The sequence below is a fragment of the Mchenga conophoros genome, linkage group LG22, assembly GCF_057382185.1.
Source record: "Mchenga conophoros isolate Kocher_MC1m ecotype Shallow Benthic linkage group LG22, M_conophoros_male_GT1.1, whole genome shotgun sequence".
NCBI lineage: Eukaryota > Metazoa > Chordata > Actinopteri > Cichliformes > Cichlidae > Mchenga > Mchenga conophoros.
The window spans coordinates 33,185,616-33,205,297 of NC_140546.1; the positions used below are offsets into that span (position 1 = coordinate 33,185,616).

The 19,682-nt window shown below is 42.1% G+C and overlaps 1 protein-coding gene across 5 annotated transcripts; it reads left to right on the forward strand.

Annotated features, from left to right (window-relative positions):
- The first annotated feature begins 1,686 nt into the window (after positions 1–1,686).
- Positions 1,687–8,184, forward strand: LOC146549760 (uncharacterized). Of its 5 annotated transcripts, none has more exons than XM_085262432.1 (11): positions 1,687–1,813; positions 5,261–5,347; positions 5,687–5,827; positions 5,962–6,101; positions 6,218–6,354; positions 6,460–6,553; positions 6,721–6,820; positions 6,938–7,197; positions 7,288–7,474; positions 7,646–7,773; positions 7,860–8,184. In XM_085262432.1, the coding sequence occupies exons 1-11, from the start codon at positions 1,693–1,695 to the stop codon at positions 8,175–8,177; spliced, it is 1,713 nt and encodes a 570-aa protein (XP_085118558.1). In that variant the 5' UTR covers positions 1,687–1,692; the 3' UTR covers positions 8,178–8,184. The 5 variants fall into 5 exon arrangements, with proteins under 5 accessions (XP_085118558.1, XP_085118556.1, XP_085118554.1 ...); XM_085262430.1 differs by having other exon boundaries at positions 1,700–1,813; positions 6,697–6,820; XM_085262428.1 differs by having other exon boundaries at positions 1,792–1,813; positions 5,220–5,347; positions 6,697–6,820.
- The last annotated feature ends 11,498 nt before the right edge of the window (positions 8,185–19,682 follow it).

Below are 19,682 nucleotides of genomic sequence, written 5' to 3' on the forward strand. Positions count from 1 at the left end.
TCGTCTTACCCCGGATGGGCAGAGCTCCTAACTCTGCCCGCCACTTTGCTGTGCTTCACACGCGTAGCCATGGTCTCGCCGTCCCAGGGACATAAGGTGCCAGCCTGCTGCCTCTCAATCCCCTGCCATGGGCCTCTCTCGGTGAGGAGATACCTCCCCTCAGCACCAACACAGACCTCTCTGCTCATCCCCAATCACTCTCTCCCGTGCGCAGTCGTCCGCGATCTCCGGTCCCATTCTCCTTTGCCGCACGCCTCTGTTGCCAACCCCGGTTACTACGCCATGTCTCTCCTCCTGTCCCTCGCTCTCTCTGCCTCTTATTGAATAACTGTGGCGAACCCTGATTGGTCCCAGGTGTGTCAAGTTAATGATCAGGAGGGGCGGTGCAATGGGCATCCCCCCCGGAACAAATCACATATCAAACACAAACAAGCATGCAATAACCCCACAAAAATAAAACACTACACGCTAATAAAAGATCAAAAAATAAAACACAGCACTACGTGCAAGGAAATAAAAAACACCAAGTTAAACTTGTTCATTCCACCCTGTGACACAGTCAATGTACAACAGCTTGGCCTTTGACTCATGAAGGATCCCCCAGTCACTTGCCTTTGGGGATGAAAATATCTCTTAGCCATAATTTCATAGAAGCACAGACCCCTTTTATACTAACTTACTTTCAATCCTGTCAGGTTGGCCAAGTAGAGTCCTAAACAAGGAAGGAGGACATGAGCTCTGCTTGACTGCACCCAAGAACAAACCAGAGTTGCTGGCTGTGATTCTTTTTAGTGCTGACCTTTTATAAAAACACAAATTAAGAGGCATAGTTCATTAAATTTCTTACTTAGCACCTAACAGAATTAATATCAAGGCACATTCTTACCACAATGCATTCTTTATTTCCCCATCTGTTGCTTCCTCAATCTGTTTCTTCTCTTCCTCAGTGATAGCCAGTGATGCCAGTACACCTTCTGCTTGTGCAAAAGCCAGGTCAGCAGTCCATCAAATATCTTGGCTGGCAGTCTAGATTTAAAGCAAAAGGAAAAATAAATACAATGTGACTCAGCAAAAGTTTTAACGTGACCAAGCAATTTTTTCTACATAGAGTAGACAAAGTACAGTACGAGTATACAAAATACATATAAAAATGTGGGGATAGAGGAGACAGTCTGATGTCTGTAGTTTACAAGAGTTTACATACATGTATAATTTATACCACGTGTTAAAGTAATTTCAGATGACCCGAGGGCCTTCTGGACCCCATCCCAGTAAAATCCTCAAGTTTTGATAGACATGCCAGTGCTCAGTCTTTTGATTCCAGCTGATCTAAATAAGTTTCAAGTTAAGATACTGTTTCCAGATTAACAGCATTTATTTAGGACTATTCACTTAAAGCACATGTTTTAACATTTTTGCTGTACAGTACCTGTGTGTGTGTGTGTGTGTGTGTGTGTGTGTGTGTGTGTGTGTGTGTGTGTGTGTGTGTGTGTAATTGTGTCAATATAAAACACAAAGCTTTACATAAAGTTAAGAGAATAATTAAAACTAAGACTATCTTGTGTTGTTCATGGTTCACTACCCTTTATACACAGTAAATTTCCCAGTGTTAAATCAGCAGTGTTAAAGTGTATTTACTCTAATAGAGTCATTATAACAACAGCTGGAGCAAAACGCCCCCCAGTGTGGGTGATGATTCCTGGAGTTAAAAGAGGCAGTGTCAACGTTACTCTAGAAAGCTCCTCCCACCACAGACTGGTTTTCAAACCAAGAGGATTTTTCACGACGCCATTTTCTTCACATCAGTTGCAGGGTAAGTTGTTCATATTTACTTATTAAACCAACAATTCGACATTTTAAGCACAGGTAGCACGTTAAAATAAGGTTACATTCCTTTTGTCCATGTTTATTATATATTTCATTTTGTACCAGAAGCAAATGTGACACTGTCTGTATGCTAATGTAAGGTTGTTAATTAGCTAAAAAAGTTGACTGATATCCGTGTTGGACTGTAAGGCTTGTTATCAAAATTTATTTCAGTGTGTAGTGGTGATTGTGTTGTGTTCTAGCATGTTCGAAATTCCATTAAATGAAACCCTCCATGTGTTGGGATCTACATATTAACATTAGCTAGCTAACTAGCATTTTGGCTAACCTCAGTGCGCGGGCAATTCGCTAGTTATCGTTAAATTTTAAATTACCTAACTCAAGCATTAACTAATTAAAATTTTACACTAAATGTTACATCTTTCTTTTTTTCTTTTTTTTGATACCTAGGTACCAGATATAGAGGTCGTTTTCAGTAAGGTTATTGTCTTATTTTAACTCGGCTGTCTTCAGCGATTTTACGGTTACAGGATTACAACCAGTAACTGTCAGCAGGTGTTATAAGCTTGATAAAATATCCAAAATGTCCAGGATTCAGTTTTTAATGCTTTTTTTTAGTAGTTTGAATTTAAGATGACAGCGTTTGTATTTATTGTGAGTTGATGGTATTGACAAAAGTTACCCTGCTGCTTTTTCCATTTTGGTTACCAGACTGTTCAGTATGTTAAACTAAAGATGAACAAAATACTGACTCCCTAGTGCTAAGTTAGGTCAGACAAATGGTAAAAAGTAGTAGTTATTATTTTAGTTTTGTATTAAGGATTATATCTTGACACCTTGTTACACTGACATAAAAGTAACATATAGTGTAAGAAATCACATTGCAAGGCTGTTTAGCCTTGTTTAGCCAAGAGGACATTAGACCACTGTTACAGCACGATCAGCGGGGCCTATCGCGCGGTGCCCCGCGCTTCACTCGGACTTTCTGACCACGTCATGATCCACCTAATCCCCGCGTACAGACAGAGGCTGAAGCTCTCCAAACCTGTCGTGAGGACTAAAAAACTGTGGAGCAACGAGGCTGTGGAGGAGCTTCGCACGTGTTTGGAGACCACAGACTGGGACACATTGAAGGCTGCTTCTAACAGCTTGGACGAGTTTACGGACAATGTCACCTCCTATATCCACTTCTGTGAGGACAGCATTGTGCCATCACGCACCAGGGTGAGTTATAACAATGACAAACCCTGGTTTACTCCTAAACTCAAAAAGCTGTGGCTGGAAAAGAGAAAGGCGTTCAGAAGCGGAGACAGGGACTGCTACAGAGAGGCCAAGTACAGGTTCACTAAAGAAGTGGACATTGCTAAACACCAGCACTCTGAGAAGATGCAGCAGCAGATCTCAGAGAATGACTCGGCCTCTGTGTGGAAAGGTTTTAGGAATATCACCAACTACAAGCCTAAAACCCCCCACTCCACTGATGACTTGCTCTTGGCCAACACCCTTAACGACTTCTACTGCCGTTTTGACGAGCCATCAGGCAGCCTTCACACCTCCAACGGCCCCAACAATAGAGGCACTTTGGACACTAATTCCCCCACCTCTCCCCCCTCCATAGAGCCATCACCACCTTCAAACTGTTCACCTACAACACCCCCCTCCTCACCCCACACAAAAGAGGATTTCACACCACCTCCTCCCACCACAACTCTTCATATTCATGAAGCAGATGTGAGGAAGCAGTTTAAGAACCTGAATGCTCGGAAAGCTCCCGGCCCAGACGGCGTGTCTCCTGCCACCCTCAGACACTGTGCAAACGAGCTGGCCCCAGTGTTTTCTGGCATTTTCAACTCCTCACTGCAGGCATGTCATGTGCCTGCCTGCTTCAAGTCCTCTACCATAATCCCTGTCCCCAAGAAACCTAGGATCACTGGACTAAATGACTACAGACCCGTGGCTCTGACATCTGTGGTCATGAAGTCATTTGAGCGCCTAGTTCTCTCCCATCTCAAGACCCTCACGGCCCCCCTCCTGGACCCCCTGCAGTTTGCATATAGAGCCAACAGGTCTGTAGACGACGCCATCAACATGGCCCTACACTTCATCCTGCAGCATCTGGACTCCCCAGGAACCTACGCCAGGATCCTGTTTGTGGACTTCAGCTCTGCCTTCAACACCATCCTTCCAGACCATCTCCGAGGCAAGCTTTCCCAGATGAATGTGCCTGATCCCATCTGCCGGTGGATCACTGACTTCCTGACGGACAGGAAGCAGCATGTAGCATGAAGAATGTCTCGGACTCCCGGACCATCAGCACCGGCTCCCCTCAGGGCTGTGTTCTTTCTCCTCTGCTCTTCTCCCTGTACACCAACTGCTGCACCTCCACCCACCAGTCTGTCAAGCTAATCAAGTTTGCAGATGACACCACCGTTATTGGGCTCATCTCGGACGGGGATGAGTCTGCCTACAGGAGGGAGGTTGAACGTCTGGTGTCCTGGTGCAGCCACAACAACCTGGTGCTGAATGCCCAGAAGACAGTGGAGATTATTGTGGACTTCAGGAAGCACACAGCTCCACTCCCCCCCATCATCCTGACTGACACCCCCATCACCTCTGTGGACTCATTCCGCTTCCTGGGTATCACCATCACCCAGGACCTGAAGTGGGAGCCCACCATCACCTCCGTCATCAAGAAAGCCCAGCAGAGGATGTACTTCCTGAGGCAGCTGAAGAAATTCAACCTGCCAACACGGACGATGATGCAGTTCTACACTGCAATCATCGAGTCCATCCTCACCTCCTCCATCACCGTGTGGTACGCTGGAGCCACTATCAGGGACAAACAGAGACTGCAGCGTGTTGTGCGCTCTGCTGAGAAGGTGATTGGCTGCAGACTCCCATCTTTGCAGGACCTGTACACCTCCAGGACACTGGGGCGTGCAGCCCGGATCTCAGCTGACCCTTCTCACCCCGGACACAGTCTGTTTGACCTGCTCCCCTCAGGCAGGAGGCTCCGGTCCATTCGCACCAGAACCTCTCGCCATAAGAACAGTTTCTTCCCCTCTGCTGTTGGACACATGAACAATAACCATATGACTGTCCCCGCCACTAACACATGACCCTACGCTGTGTCACTGCATCATTCCATGTTTGGCACTGATCACCACCTGCACTCATGTATATATCTTTCTACGTAGCACTTTTAATTCTTATTCCTACTTTTATTTTTTCATGTCTATTTAAGTGCTATTTATGACAGCATGTTTGCACTGAAGCACCGCAGCAATTTCCTAATGTTGTAAACCTGCTCAACATTTGGCAATAAACCCCTTTCTGATTCTGATTCTGATTTATGGGACTGTTTTAATATTCACATTTTCTGTTTACTGTAGTTCAATGAAGAGCACTGACTATAAGAAATTACGGTCTACAGGAAGCATGCTGCTTAAAGCAAAACTCGGAGGTGTGCAGAAATTCGTTAGAGTATCTGAGCCAAGCCTTAAGGAGTTTTTGATTGCCGGTAAGAAACCAACATTGTATTAAAAAGGTGTACAAGGGGCTTTAAGTTCTTTTTGTTATTTAGTCTCTTCAAACTGCATTTTATGATTAATTGAAAATGATCTGTGTTTTGGAAGCATCTTAGTTATGAATGTATATTTAGTGGGGGGAAAACTGCATAATGTGAGTGTCACTCCTTTTAATCTACCACTTATCAAGCATGTTAGTGGCGCTTAATAATTTAGCCTTTGTTTATCTGACTCATTTTTGAAAGAGTATCTTGAAATGATCTTCATTTTAAGCTACAAAACATTAAATGTCATGTCTTTTTGTTTACACAAACTTGTGTGTTTGTTTCCAGCATTTGCAAAGTTTGGTGCGCCAGCCGTAACAGAAGGAGTGAAAGTTTTTGATAGTTCAGGGACTGAGTTGGATGAGGATGTTTTTGAGGATATAGTAACAGATCCCTCAACCGGGGTACTAACCATCAAATATGAAACAGGTTTGTTTGAGTGATTTGTGTTTCATTGGATGTCTTTTTTTAGTGTCATTATTACATTGTTTAATCAAAGAGTGTATAAAATGAGTCTATGGAGGGACGATGTAAACTGATTTGTTTTTGCTCCTATTTTTAAGGTCTGGAAACATCTGTTGCAGAAGTGTCTCCTGAGCGGTTCCAGTTATCATCGCCACATTCATCAGATTCACAGGATATGGTCATCCTTTCAGACAGCCCTTTGAGGAAACGTCAGAAGCTGGATGCAGAAGCTAAGCAAGTAAGAGTTAAATGATTTCCACATTCTTCTAATAGTGTCTTTTTTGTTTGTAGTTTAAGTGTTCTGAACTGCGGTGGTTATATCAACCTGTAGAATATTTTTATTGTGTTTTCCAGTTGGTGGAATCCATTCTCACAAGCAAACCTGGTGGAGAACGTATAATAAATGAGTACAATCGGACCAAGTTCCTGGTGGATGAAACCAGAAGAAAAATGGTCAACATACTGGTAGCTGACATGACAGAAAAAAATGGGTAATTTATTTCTGGCCCTGTGATTTTTACTATCATTTTCAAATTATTTTAAATCTCTATTAATTCCAGGGAAGCTGACTAGTTCTTTTCCTTTTGATCTTGCAGTACATCACCACCACGGCAGGTAAAAGAAATGTATGCCAGAGGAATTGTAACCTTTTTCCCTTACCTCAGTGACCCGTACTCAAAAAATGGCTATGTAAGTAGCTAACAGCAATAACTGATACAACTAAAATCAAAATTTTAAATCCTGCCAAAATTTATGTCCTCATCAACTGTTCATGGTCACATAACTTACTGATAAATTAATAAACAAAATGTCTGTATGTCTCACTCTCCAAGGAACATTATTATGATGGCGAGAAGGAACATTATTATGATGGCGAGAGTGGCACTGGGTACTTGGCCTGGAGGATTAAAACCATACAGAGATGCACTGCTAAAGAGAGGCGATTAACATCTGGAGGTAACACTTATAATTCAGTGGAATCATATAATACAGTTCCAAATTGTGGTTCTGTATTAATAATGGTTATCAAATGTTATTATTAGTTTTGATAAAGTTGTATTTCATATTGTCTAGCACCAGGAGATGGATCATCGGGTGAAGATCAGTGTGGTGGACCAACTGTCAGACGAGAGTTGCAGTTTGTTACAGAGAACGTGCTGAGTGAGGATGAGTGCAAGGAAGCAATCGCTCTGATGAAACATTCAGCTGATGAAGACACAGTCAAGAAGAAGATGAAGTTGACATTTGTTTATCGACACAACATGGTCCTTGACCCCCTGCTGTCAAGCAACATACTGTCTGTGTTTCCACGTTTCAAAGATATCAAAGGCTTGGTGAATATTTTTCATTACGTTGACAATGTAAACACATTTTATTTTTTGCAGATAGCAGATATAATTCTCTGTTCTCTATCCCTGTTACAGATCGAACAGGATTTTGTACTGATGTTTGGTGAAGATGTATCAGGCAGGTTGCTGGAGAGGTGGCCAACAACATTCAAAAGAAAGATTATCCAACAAGGCAGGAAGCTTCCTTCTACCAGTGACCTGGAAGAACTCTTGCTGGCAGCTGACTCTCCTGAGGATGCCACTGAAGTTAATGCTGACATTGGTGAGCTGTTATTTCTTTAATTAGAACATTCACAGGATATATAATGTTTGTCACAGAACAGCTGTCCTTTTGTATTTTGGGTCTACTCAAACATTTTGTCAATGCAGATGCATTGAAATTTGTTATTGATGAGGATGATTCAACTTTATTAAAAACAAATATTTTTTTCAGGCTGGGACAGTGACCTCGGAGCGATTCTATTGCTATTACATTTGATTCCACCATCTGGTCAGGGTCGGAAGAGACCAGGAAAGGTGTCAGCTTCTCAAGCAGAAAGGCATCTTGTGGTCTTCAAGAAGGTTTGTTTCTTTTCTATTTTTATGGTATGAATTACCAGTTTAAGAAACACTTGATTCTTATTGCCTGTCTGTATTTGTCTTTTCAGACTGGAACAAATATCCAAGAGCACCTTGATGCCATCACTACCAGCACTCAACCCTACCTCCTGCCTGTTGGGGTGAAAAAGCATGACATCCACCAGTTCTTCATTATTCTTGACAAGAATGCCATACCATGCAAGTCTACCTCTTCACTTGGTGCTTTTGATGAACTGTTTAAAGCACATTTTGTGTTTAGCACATCTTACAACACCATGCTTCACAACATGTACACGTTCATCCAAACCACAGTGTACAATATAGATGTTGGCAAAATCAAAGAAAGTCCCAGAGTTGCTGAAATAAGGACAAGGTTGCTTCGTTAGGGCTTGAAGGTTAATTCTCCATCATGAAGTGTTTTGTCTGTCAGGCTGAGTTTACTGGTTCAAACATGCTTGTTAGGCATTTACGGTTAGTCCATGGTTACTTACCTGGAAGAAATCTTCGCCTTAAATGTGCCCAGCGTGACTGTGGCTGTGTGTTTGGCACTTTTTCAGGTTTTAGAAAACATTTAAATACCAAACACCTTAACTATTTCGACCAACAGGCTGACACTGATGTTAATTTACAGCCTGATGTGGCAGTTAAAGAAGTTAGCACTACAGGGGAGGTGGTGTCAACTAATGTAGAAGAAACACCCACAACATCTAAAATGTTGAAAAGTTCAAATAAGAGCACTTTGGATATGTGTGCCTCTACTGTTGCACAGCTCAGGGCAGCTGGATTAAGCCAATCTACTGTGAATAGTTTTGTCTCCTCAATGGAGGAAGTGTTTTTTGAGATTCATACTCAGGCTAAAGATGCAGCTTTACAGAGCTTACCTTCACAGGACACTACAAGTAAAAAGAAATTAGAGCAGTCATTCAAAAACTTTGAAAATCCATTTACACTGTTAAATTCAGAAGCTAAACGAAATAGGCACTTTAAACAAAAATGGGCAACTGTTGAACCTGTTGAAATGGTGCTTGGCACAAGATTTGACAGTAGAAGAAACAAGATCACAGGGACTTTTGATCAAGTCATTGTAACCGATAGGTTTGCATATGTTCCTATTTTGGAAACACTGAAAACTATCTTTCAAAACCACCATGTTGTCGACATGTTCAAGTCGAGGAATATGTCCAGAGAAGGTGTGTATGCAGACTTAATCGATGCTGCCTATGTTAAAAGATGTCCCCTATTTTCTGCAGAAAAAGATGCCTTACAAATTCAACTGTTTTATGATGACTTTGAAACTGCAAATCCCCTGGGCTCTAAAAAGGGTGTACATAAATTAGGTGCAATATACTTTACACTAAGGAATTTTCCTCCAATCTTTAATTCGTTGTTGGTCAATATTCATTTGTGTGCTCTTTTTCATGCACAAGACTCAAAGCGTTATGGCTTTAATTCAATCCTTGAGCCACTTGTCAATGATCTGAAAGTTCTTGAGACAGAGGGACTGAAACTTCCCATGTTTAAACACTTGGTTCATGGCACTGTAATCCAGGTCACTGGGGACAATCTTGGCTTGCATAGTCTGTTTGGGTTCGTGGAGTCATTTGCAGCTCGATATTGTTGTCGTTTTTGTCTGCTTGAGAAGGATTGTTTTCAAAGTGTGTTCTGTGAAGATGATTCTGGTGTTGCACTAAGAACTCTTGATATGCATAAGCAGCACTGTGAAAGTGTACAAAGAGATCCTACGCTACCTCATGTATGTGGTGTGAAACGCACTTGTCTCTTGAATTCACTTAAATATTTCAACACAGCCAACAATTTTTCTGTAGATATCATGCATGACATTTTGGAGGGAGTTGCTCAGTTAGAGGTGAAACTTGTGCTGCAGTACATTCAGGAGAACTTCCTAAGTGCTGAACAACTTGCTGGTAGAATACATGCCTTTGACTATGGCTTCAATCAGCAGCGAAATCGCCCACCAAGGGTAAAGTTGTTTGATGGCAGTAATGAGTTAGGACTAAATGCAATTCAATCTTGGTGTTTATTGCGTAATGTACCTTTGATGTTTGGCGATTTGGTACAGGTGGGTGATAGCTACTGGCATCTTCTACTTCTGCTTCTACAAATTGTCAATATTGTGTTTTCACCAGTGCTGTCAGAAGGTATGACCATCTACCTCAAACATTTAATTATTGATCATCATCAGCTCTTTAAGCAGTTATTTCCTACACTCAGTCTCCTACCAAAGCATCACTTCATGATACATTACCCTCGCAGTATACGAAATATTGGCCCAATTCTGCACATGTGGTGCATGCGTTACGAAGCCAAACATAACTTCTTTAAGAAGCAATTAAAAAGCTTTAAAAACATTACAATGACATTGGCCAAGAAACACCAAAGTTGTATGGCCATGTATTGGGAGTCTTTTAGCCTCGAAAGATTAGCTTTAGGACCAGGAAAGATGGTGACACTTGGAGAGCTGAAAGAAGGTCCAGAAATTGCTTTAAAATTTGGAGCTGCGTTGTCTACCAGTGTTTTTTCAGCTAAGTGGATAAAACATCATGGTACAGAGTACCGCACTGACTTTATCATCTGTACAGAGGTAGTGTCTGAGATTCCAGTGTTTTATAAGATCAAAAGTATTGTTGTGAAAGATGACATTGTATTGCTCTGTGGAAAACTGATGGAAACCCTGTGTTTTGATGACCATTATCATGCATTTAAGGTCAGAATGCACCCCAATATGGTGCTGAAGGTGTTGAACATAAAAGAGCTGTGTTACTTCAAACCATTTGATCTTCAAATGAAGTATGGCACTTCTGATTCCTCCCTGTATGTGGTTCCATATTGTCATTTTATGCCGAACTAAATTCATTGTTTTAAAGTGTTTTATGACTGTTTTGTGTATGTAGTGTTTTATGTACACTACATGAGATGTTTTAATATTTTGAGCCTGACATCAAAATAAAGCCGTTAAACGTATTATCTAGTTGTGGTTTTTGCTTACTTGTTTTATATTTTAAAGCATTATTAGAAACCAGGTTTTCATGCTGGAAGAGGAAGAGTTTTAGTAACACTACTTGGTGTAAAATTAATTTAAAATTTTACTCTATGAGAGCTAATTTTTCACAAGAAAAAGTGTATGAATAACATAGTATAGAGTAACATCAACTCTCATCAGAGTTATTTGAACCCCCAGTGTTAACTTGAAATAACTCAATTCAGTGTTAAAAATCAGTGGAATTTTACTCAAATAGAGTTAATTTATCACTATAATAGAGTAAATAATATGACACTACTAGTAGTGTTAGGTTCATTTAACACTCTGCGGTGTTACTCAGTGTTAAATTTTTACTCTATTTAGAGTTAATTTTACTCTAAAATTGTAACACTATACAAAGAGTTGATTTAACACCAATTCCGAATAGGACCAAATAGACTCGGGACCAGTGTTAAATTTAACTCTTTAAGTGTTATTTTAACACTCCGAATTTTACTGTGTAATACTACCTTGGAGAACAGATACTCTGACCACTTTATTAGAGTTGGCTAAAATCCTTTTTTACATGTGAAAATGTAAGTTAGGCTGATTTTTACTACATTACAAAAAATGTTCCTAATTATTCTTTTTGAATCACACTTACAGTGTTTATTAAGTGTTGTTTTACTAGAAATCGCTTAAGTTCAAGGATGATCAAACATAATGTGATTTACTTGCATTCAGTTTGTATGAAAGAAAATTAAAAATAGAACGTTTATACAAATACTACTATTCACTCACAATGAGGAGGTTGCTCTGACTTATCTTTAGTAAGCTATGCCTAGCTCTTCTAAGGCAACGGGTTTGCATAATGTTTTTAAGTTCTGGGAACTAATTAGATCGTACTTTGAAGTTACTTTCTTTTTTCTTTTTTTAATTTTCACGTCTTTACATGCTATTCTGATAATAAATAAGTGACACTGGCTTTGCGTAGTTACCTTAGAGAAGAAGGGGAGAAAGTGTTTAAAAGAAAGAAGATTTCTACTGAAGGTTTCAGGTGTGCAGAGTCAGAGCAAAGACATAAACAACACAAGAACAAGAGAAGCAAGCTGACACATTCTTAAGTCTAGGTAAGCCTAAAGTATGGTCTCAACATTTTACTGTTGTCGCCTTTTTCTCTCAACATCTTCTTCTTCCACTTCTGTGGTTCAGAGGCTGGAGTTCAATTGCATTTAAATTCTTTGGTAAAGTTTCAAAGCATGAGTATAATACTGAAGTTATTTTCAATGTCATACACATGCAAAAAAAGCTCAAACACCTTGGATACTGTATATAATTCAAATACAGACTTAAACTATCCCTTAGACTTTTTAGTAGTTTTTATTTTTAGGAAAAATCAAGTACATTTATTGTGGTTGGAGAAAGTGACAAAAAAGTTTCTGTTTCTCAGGACGATGAAGACACTACTGCTGGCACTCGCTTTTTCAGGTCAGTCTGCAAAATGTTTTTGAGTATGTGACAGTAACTCCATATTTAGAATCAGTGCAATGAAAATAAGCTATTTGGTTTCTGTAGGATTACCATATTGCAGCATTTGTCATAAGTAACATTTCATTCTCCTTCAGGTCTGACTGTCATATCTACAGAGCTCTATAAAGAGTACCACTATGTGGTACCTCTGGATGTCTGGGCCTTGGATCTCCTCCATACCTGCTTCATGCCCTGGGGGACAGGACTACGGCTCCCCACACTCCCTAGCAGATCGTTACATGGAGAAACCTTTGGAATACAAGCATGCTGATCCACACAGGTGTGCACACAGGTGTTCACAGACGCGGACTACACCTTTCTTGGCTGCTGCCTCAAAGCACATTGTGCGCGGTCTATCTTGCATGCTGGACAATAGCGTTTAATATTTAGTATCTACTGTTATCTACTGCTAGCTAGTTTATTGTGATGGTGCTGTATTTATTCCCTTTCTCACCGTCTCTTCTCCCCTCTGTTTTTCTTTCTCTCCCTCTCTTTCTTTCATTCTTTCTCCCTGTCCTATCCCCCAGTCATGTCTGTCCCGAAAATAAAATAAATACATAATTATAATAAAGGTCAATCTAATTGCAGTGCAAGTCTACAGAGAAGCTAAGCAAATAGACTGGAAACAAATGCTACTATTCTTGATGCTAAAAAATTAAAATGTATTCCTATCAGAAACTTTACCGATTTCTTCTCTTGGACACTAAATCAGAGGTTCCCTGATATAACACATCATTAAACACTAAACTGTTGAGAAGGTTACTTAAAAAATTATTCCACTACAGATTACAGAATACATGCCCCAAAATGTAGTTTGTAATGTCTTCCATTAAGTTATTCAATGAGAGTAACATATTCTGAATACTTTGGATTACTTAATATATTGTCATGCATTTAACAACTACATGAATGTACTATTGCTGTGTGATTTATTACTATTACTGAAAGCTACTCGCCACCGAGTAGCTGGCGTTAGCTGAGGTTAGTTTATAGACTGTTTTCCGAACAGCATGTGATTATTTGCAGCTGTTAATGCTATCCATCAAGTCTAACAGTCTGCAGTCTATGAACTAAACTCAGCTAACACCAGCTAACAATGTTAGCTCGGTGACAAGTAGCCTTCAGTAACTGTAATAAATCACGCAGCAACAGTACATCGAAGATACCGAAGTGATACATAAACCAGGCTGCCACCAGAACTAAAACAAGGTAGTTAGCAGTAGGCTACCATTAGTTTTTAAAAAGAACTTAATTCCAGATGTTTCTTTAGGTTGCAGATGGAGTCTTTTTTCAAATAGTGGCTTGCTTGCTGGCAAACAGAGTTTGGATTGCACAGTCATATTTCGCCCAACCCTTTCTTCTTTAAATATGAAGTTGCGTCATAATTTCCAAGTAAGAAATGCATTCCTGCCATGCACTGCTGGCTCTGTTGTGCAGGCTTTGGGTCCATTTTTTTAACTGACACCACCACCAATAACAGGACGCTTACATTAAAGCCTCTTATTGTGTGTTTTGTTTGGGTTTACAGCAATGTAGGGAATTACCAAAATTAGAGAGGGGATAGCCTAACATATAAAACGGGAAAAGACTGCCATGTAATCCATTTATTAATCACCTATTTAAGCAGTAACTGTAACGGAATACAGTTACTCATATTTTGTATTTTAAATGCGTAACGCTGGTACATGTATTCCATTACTCCCCAACACTGCGCAAAACATCAAGCAACATGTAATGCTGGGGCCTTGCTGGCCATCACTCTAACTAGCAAGCAAAGATTTAAACAGCAACAAATTCATTTGTATTCTCTTCTATACATCACAGCATTGTTAATTGTTATATATATATATACAACTAGTAGCTCAGTGTTCCAACATTCGAAAGAAGGGACTGCTCTCACAGCTAGAGATTGACGAGGTACAACACAAATGCTACGGCAAGGAGGAGTCAGGACGCCAGGTCAGGGGGGAGATATCATCACCCCCACCCGAGATTGGGTACATAGCCCCAAGTGCGATAGGAGAAGGATCGTTGAGTGCGAGAGGAACTGACCTGAAAAATAGGATCATGGCCAAGCTTGAAACCTGGATCCCCCGTAGCCGGTTACCAAGATTACGTGAAGTACCCTCAGAAGGTCTGCTAGATGATGTTAATGCAACACTACGGAAAATACCTACAACCACGATTACCGACACTAACAAGCTGATCTACAATACGGCAGCAGTGATCAGTGAGATGCTTGGCTACAAGTTGAACAGCCACAAGGGGCAGTACCCTTCATGGAGAATGAGGCTAGAGGGCAAGATCAAAGTAGCACGGAGGGAGGTTAGCCAACTAACTGAGTTGTAGAAAGGTGCGACAAAGAAGGTGCATAAGAAATACAGCAAGCTGTCCATACCTGAGGCCTTGGAAACTGCCAAGCAAAGACTCACAGCCTTGGCCAGCCGCTTGAGGAGGTACACCAGAGAGATAGAAGGCAGGAGAATAAACCAGCTGTTCTCCACAGAACCAGCAAAGGTGTACTCTCAGTGGCAAGGGAACAATAATAATAAGAGAACAGCACCACCAAGGCTGGAGACGGAGCAATACTGGAAGAGCATATAGGAGAAGGACGCAACCCATAACGGCAATGCTCAGTGGCTAGTGGATCTGAGGGCAGACCATAGCGACCTCCCTGAACAGGGTCCAGTAACCATCACAGTGGCAGATATCCAAGAAAGGGTCTCCAGTATGAAGAGTTGGACAGCACCAGGGCCCGACATGGTTCACGCCTACTGGCTAAAGAAGCTGACTGCACTCCACGAGCGTCTGGCAGCACAAATGAACCAGGTGCTAGTTAATGAGAGACACCCGGAATGGCTAACCGAAGGTCGGACAGTCCTGATCCCCAAGGACCCCAAGAAGGGACCAGTCCCCTCCAACTACCGACCAATAACCTGCCTCAGTACTACATGGAAGCTCCTGTCAGGCATCATATTGGCTAAGATGAACAGGCACATGGGTCAATACATGAGCGGGACACAGAAAGGAATTGGCAAGAATACCAGAGGCGCAAAACACCAGCTACTGGTAGACAGAACAGTCAGCCGAGACTGCAAGACCAGACTGACCAACCTGTGCACTGCCTGGATTGATTACAAGAAGGCCTATGACTCAATGCCCCACAGCTGGATACTGGAATGCCTAGAATTGTACAAGATCAATGGGACCCTAAGAGCCTTCATCAGGAACTCAATGGGGATGTGGCGCACAACACTAGAGGCCAACTCCAAGCCCATAGCAGAAGTCACCATCAAGTGCGGGATCTACCAAGGAGATGCTCTGTCCCCACTGCTGTTCTGCATAGGCCTGAACCCCCTCAGTGAGATCATTAACAAGACTGGCTACGGATACCGACTACGGAACGGAGCAGTTGTCAGCCACCTCCTGTACATGGATGACATCAAGCTGTATGCCAAGAGTGAACGAGACAACGATTCACTGATCCACACTACCAGGCTATACAGCAATGACATTGGAATGTCATTCGGACTGGAGAGGTGTAGTCGGATGGTAACAAAGAGAGGGAAGGTAGTCAGAACTGAGGGGATTGAACTACCAGAAGGCAACATCGCAGACATAGAGGACAGTTACAAGTACCTGGGGATCCCGCAGGCGAATGGGAACCATGAAGAGGCCGCTAGAAAAGCTGCAACCACCAAGTACCTGCAGAGGGTCAGGCAAGTCCTGAGGAGTCAGCTGAACGGTAAGAACAAGATCCGGGCCATCAACACGTACGCCCTGCCCGTGATCAGGTACCCTGCTGGGGTAATAGGCTGGCCAAAGGAGGAGATAGAAGCCACTGACATAAAGACAAGAAAGCTCCTTACCATGCATGGAGGGTTTCACCCCAAGTCCAGCACCCTGAGGCTGTACGCTAAGCGGAAGGAAGGGGGCCGGGGACTGGTGAGTGTCAGCACCACAGTCCAGGATGAGACAACGAACATCCAAGAATACATTGGGAAGATGGCCCCAACTGACCAAGTGCTCAGTGAATACCTCAGGCAGCAGAAACCCAAGAAAGAGGAGGGAGACGAGGAACCATCATGGAAGGACAGGCCCCTGCACGGTATGTACCACCAGCAGATAGAGGAGGTGGCTGATATCCAGAAATCCTACCAGTGGCTGGACAAAGCTGGACTGAAAGACAGCACAGAGGCACTAATCATGGCAGCACAAGAACAAGCTCTGAGCACAAGATCCATAGAGGCTGGGGTCTATCACACCAGGCAAGACCCCAGGTGCAGGCTGTGTAAAGATGCCCCAGAGACAATCCAGCACATAACAGCAGGGTGCAAGATGCTAGCAGGCAAGGCATACATGGAACGCCATAACCAAGTGGCCGGCATAGTGTACAGGAACATCTGTGCCGAGTATAACCTGGAAGTCCCAAGGTCAAAATGGGAGATGCCCCCAAGGGTGGTGGAGAATGACCGAGCTAAGATCCTGTGGGACTTCCAGATACAGACGGACAAAATGGTGGTGGCTAACCAACCGGACATAGTGGTGGTAGACAAACAGAAGAAGACGGCCGTAGTGATCGATGTAGCGGTTCCAAATGACAGCAATATCAGGAAGAAGGAACACGAGAAGCTGGAGAAATACCAAGGGCTCAGAGAAGAGCTCGAGAGGATGTGGAGGGTGAAGGTAACGGTGGTCCCCGTGGTAATCGGAGCACTAGGTGCGGTGACTCCCAAGCTAGGCGAGTGGCTCCAGCAGATCCCGGGAATAACATCGGAGATCTCTGTCCAGAAGAGCGCAGTCCTGGGAACAGCTAAGATACTGCGCAGGACCCTCAAGCTCCCAGGCCTCTGGTAGAGGACCCGAGCTTGAAGGATAAACCACCCGCAGGGGCGTGCTGGGTGTTTTTTTTATATATATAGTAAAATGAGTTTTCTCTAGCGTTCTTTTTTTTTTTTTTTACCAGTGGCCAGAATAGCTGAATCAGTCTATTTCTATGCTTTTGTTTTTCAAGCTAAGTTATAAATGAAGCTGTGTAGCTTTATCCATAAATCTGCAAAAGCCAAATAATAAGTCTTCTGATGTAATTGTAAATAAAAATGTTATTTCAATTATTTTTCTTACTTTTCAGACTGAGCTTGTGAAGAGAGGACATCGTGGTCATCTGAGTTAACGTCTCACAACTGAAATGAAAATGACTGACCTGCTACTGAAACCATTTTCACCTTTAGAAACAAATTTTACGTATTTACATTAAACGTGCATTTTGTTTTAATGTATTTGTACTGTATACACTAACATCCAACAGTAGTTTGTGTTAGTGCTCACATGTTAATTTGCTTACTAGAATTCATATCATTTCTTTAACATTTTACCTTCATGTTTGCAGTTTAAAAAAAATTAAATCCTTTTCCTTGCATCTTCATGGAGTTTTAATGTACTTTGAAATATATAGACATATTTATTTAATATTTAAGTGTTTTCTTGATTAGTTCTTTTGTGATTTTTGTCCACAGGTCCTCTGTGACGCTTGATGTTTATCAATCTTTCTCTGTTTCAAAATGCAATCTTTTTATGATCAAGAAATAATCTGTTTATATTGATAATACATTTCTTAAAGTGTATCTGTCTGCTATAGCTCACCTGGTTCAGTGGGGAAATCAGATGCTGATAACTGTAGAGGTCTGGGTTTGAGTCTGCTTCAGACCATTTCTCGTTTCTCACTACTCCATCATCTCTCCTCTGTACCATGCTATCTAATAAAGGCCGAAAATAAATCTTGAAGCAAATACATATTTTGTGTGTGGTACTTTATTAAAGGTAAAATAGAAAATAAAGTTGAATTATCTTTATTAATAGTGGTTACCACCGTCGCAGCCACAACTACAGTACGGACTCCACTCCAACGCTCCCTTGCCTGCTCCTCTGACTCACTTCTGGGATCTCTCGGATCAGATCATTCTCCACACTCAATCGGACTCCTGAAACCCTGCCTCCCCCTCTCACACACGAATCAGTTACCTTGAGTTCCCTTGGCTCCGCTCTGATTGTCCTCTCCCTGTGTTACAGTGCCTCTGACCTTCAGCTCACTCGTCCACGTGCCCCACTCTAGCTCTGGACCTCCCTTGTCATGCTTCCGTCCCTGTCCATGTAACTCATGCAGCTTTAAGCTGTATCCAAATTCCTTGGACACATCCTTCAGAAGCCGCATTTGAAGGCCGATTACATCACAGCCAGGCGACGAAGGCAGTCCCAATAAGAAGCCTGCTTCATGACCAATGCGTCCTTCATTTGAAGGATGGGTCGGGTGTATCCTTCGTGGCCCAACCTATCCCAGAATTCATAGCTTGGTTCAGCCAATTCCCGTTTCCAAGAATGGCGGCAGCTACTTAGATTTAATATTACTCTTTCTAGGTCACAAAATAAACTTTAAAGATATTTTCAGGCGAGAATGTATCTGTGTAAACTTCAAATTGATAGCAGACGGCTGAGTTTATTAAACTCCACCGACAGCTGGTGACACAAATCTGAAGGCTAGATTGTCCCATTTCACAGCCTCACACTTCCGGCCTTCTCAGTCTTCGAAGGACCCGGCCCACGTAGACCACGAAGGCCGGGTCCTTGAAGAAAGCGGCCTAGGAATTGGGACACAGCTTTAGTCAGTGTTTGCCTCTCATCCTCACAGTTAGCGTTTCCATGACTTTGACCATTTGCTCATGTTTGTGTTTATAGCGTTTTGATTCTTAGCCCTAGTATTACTCACAGGTCATGTTCACTGGAACTTGCTACTGTCATTGTTTTGCCCACGCTCCTGTATAAAGCCGTCGCCTGTTCACTAGTGTGACCATTTGCTCACTGTTTGTATTGATTCACACCCTGTATATATCACTGTTTATATCTTGCCCGATCACTGTACATAAAACTCAAGTTGCACATATCCTGAGCCTCCTTCTTGAATCTGCGTTTTGGTCCATTCTGTGGTCTAGCGTTTTTGCCGTGACATTATGAGCTACACTCAAGACAACTACATACAGAAAGATAGTCCCCAGAGTTTTGCAACAGGACCTTCACCTTTACCTTACATACACTTTCCTTAATACCAACCACTCATGATGTACACATAATGTATCATGTTGCTAAACAGAAGTTGTCCTTTGATCTCCTCTGTCTTCATTTAGAGTATGTCGGTAGATTGCTACCGGGAACATAGAGATGACAAATCTCTAGAAGTGTTGTGCTACAGTCATGTCTGCTTTTCACACTTTTACTGGAATGCTAGTTTTTCTTGATTGCATGAGCATCATGCGACAAGTCAAAAAACATAGTGGCCATGGTCTGGTTCCAAACATGAGCCGACTTCAGTTCAAACAAACGCCCCAAA

Coding starts and splice junctions, on each gene's coding strand:
- LOC146549760 (XM_085262432.1), top strand. CDS start 1,693: ATGATTCCTGGAGTTAAAAGAGGCAGTGTCAACGTTACTCTAGAAAGC. Junction 5,828..5,961: donor AACCATCAAATATGAAACAG/GTTTGTTTGAGT, acceptor CCTATTTTTAAG/GTCTGGAAACATCTGTTGCA. Junction 6,355..6,459: donor GACATGACAGAAAAAAATGG/GTAATTTATTTC, acceptor TTGATCTTGCAG/TACATCACCACCACGGCAGG.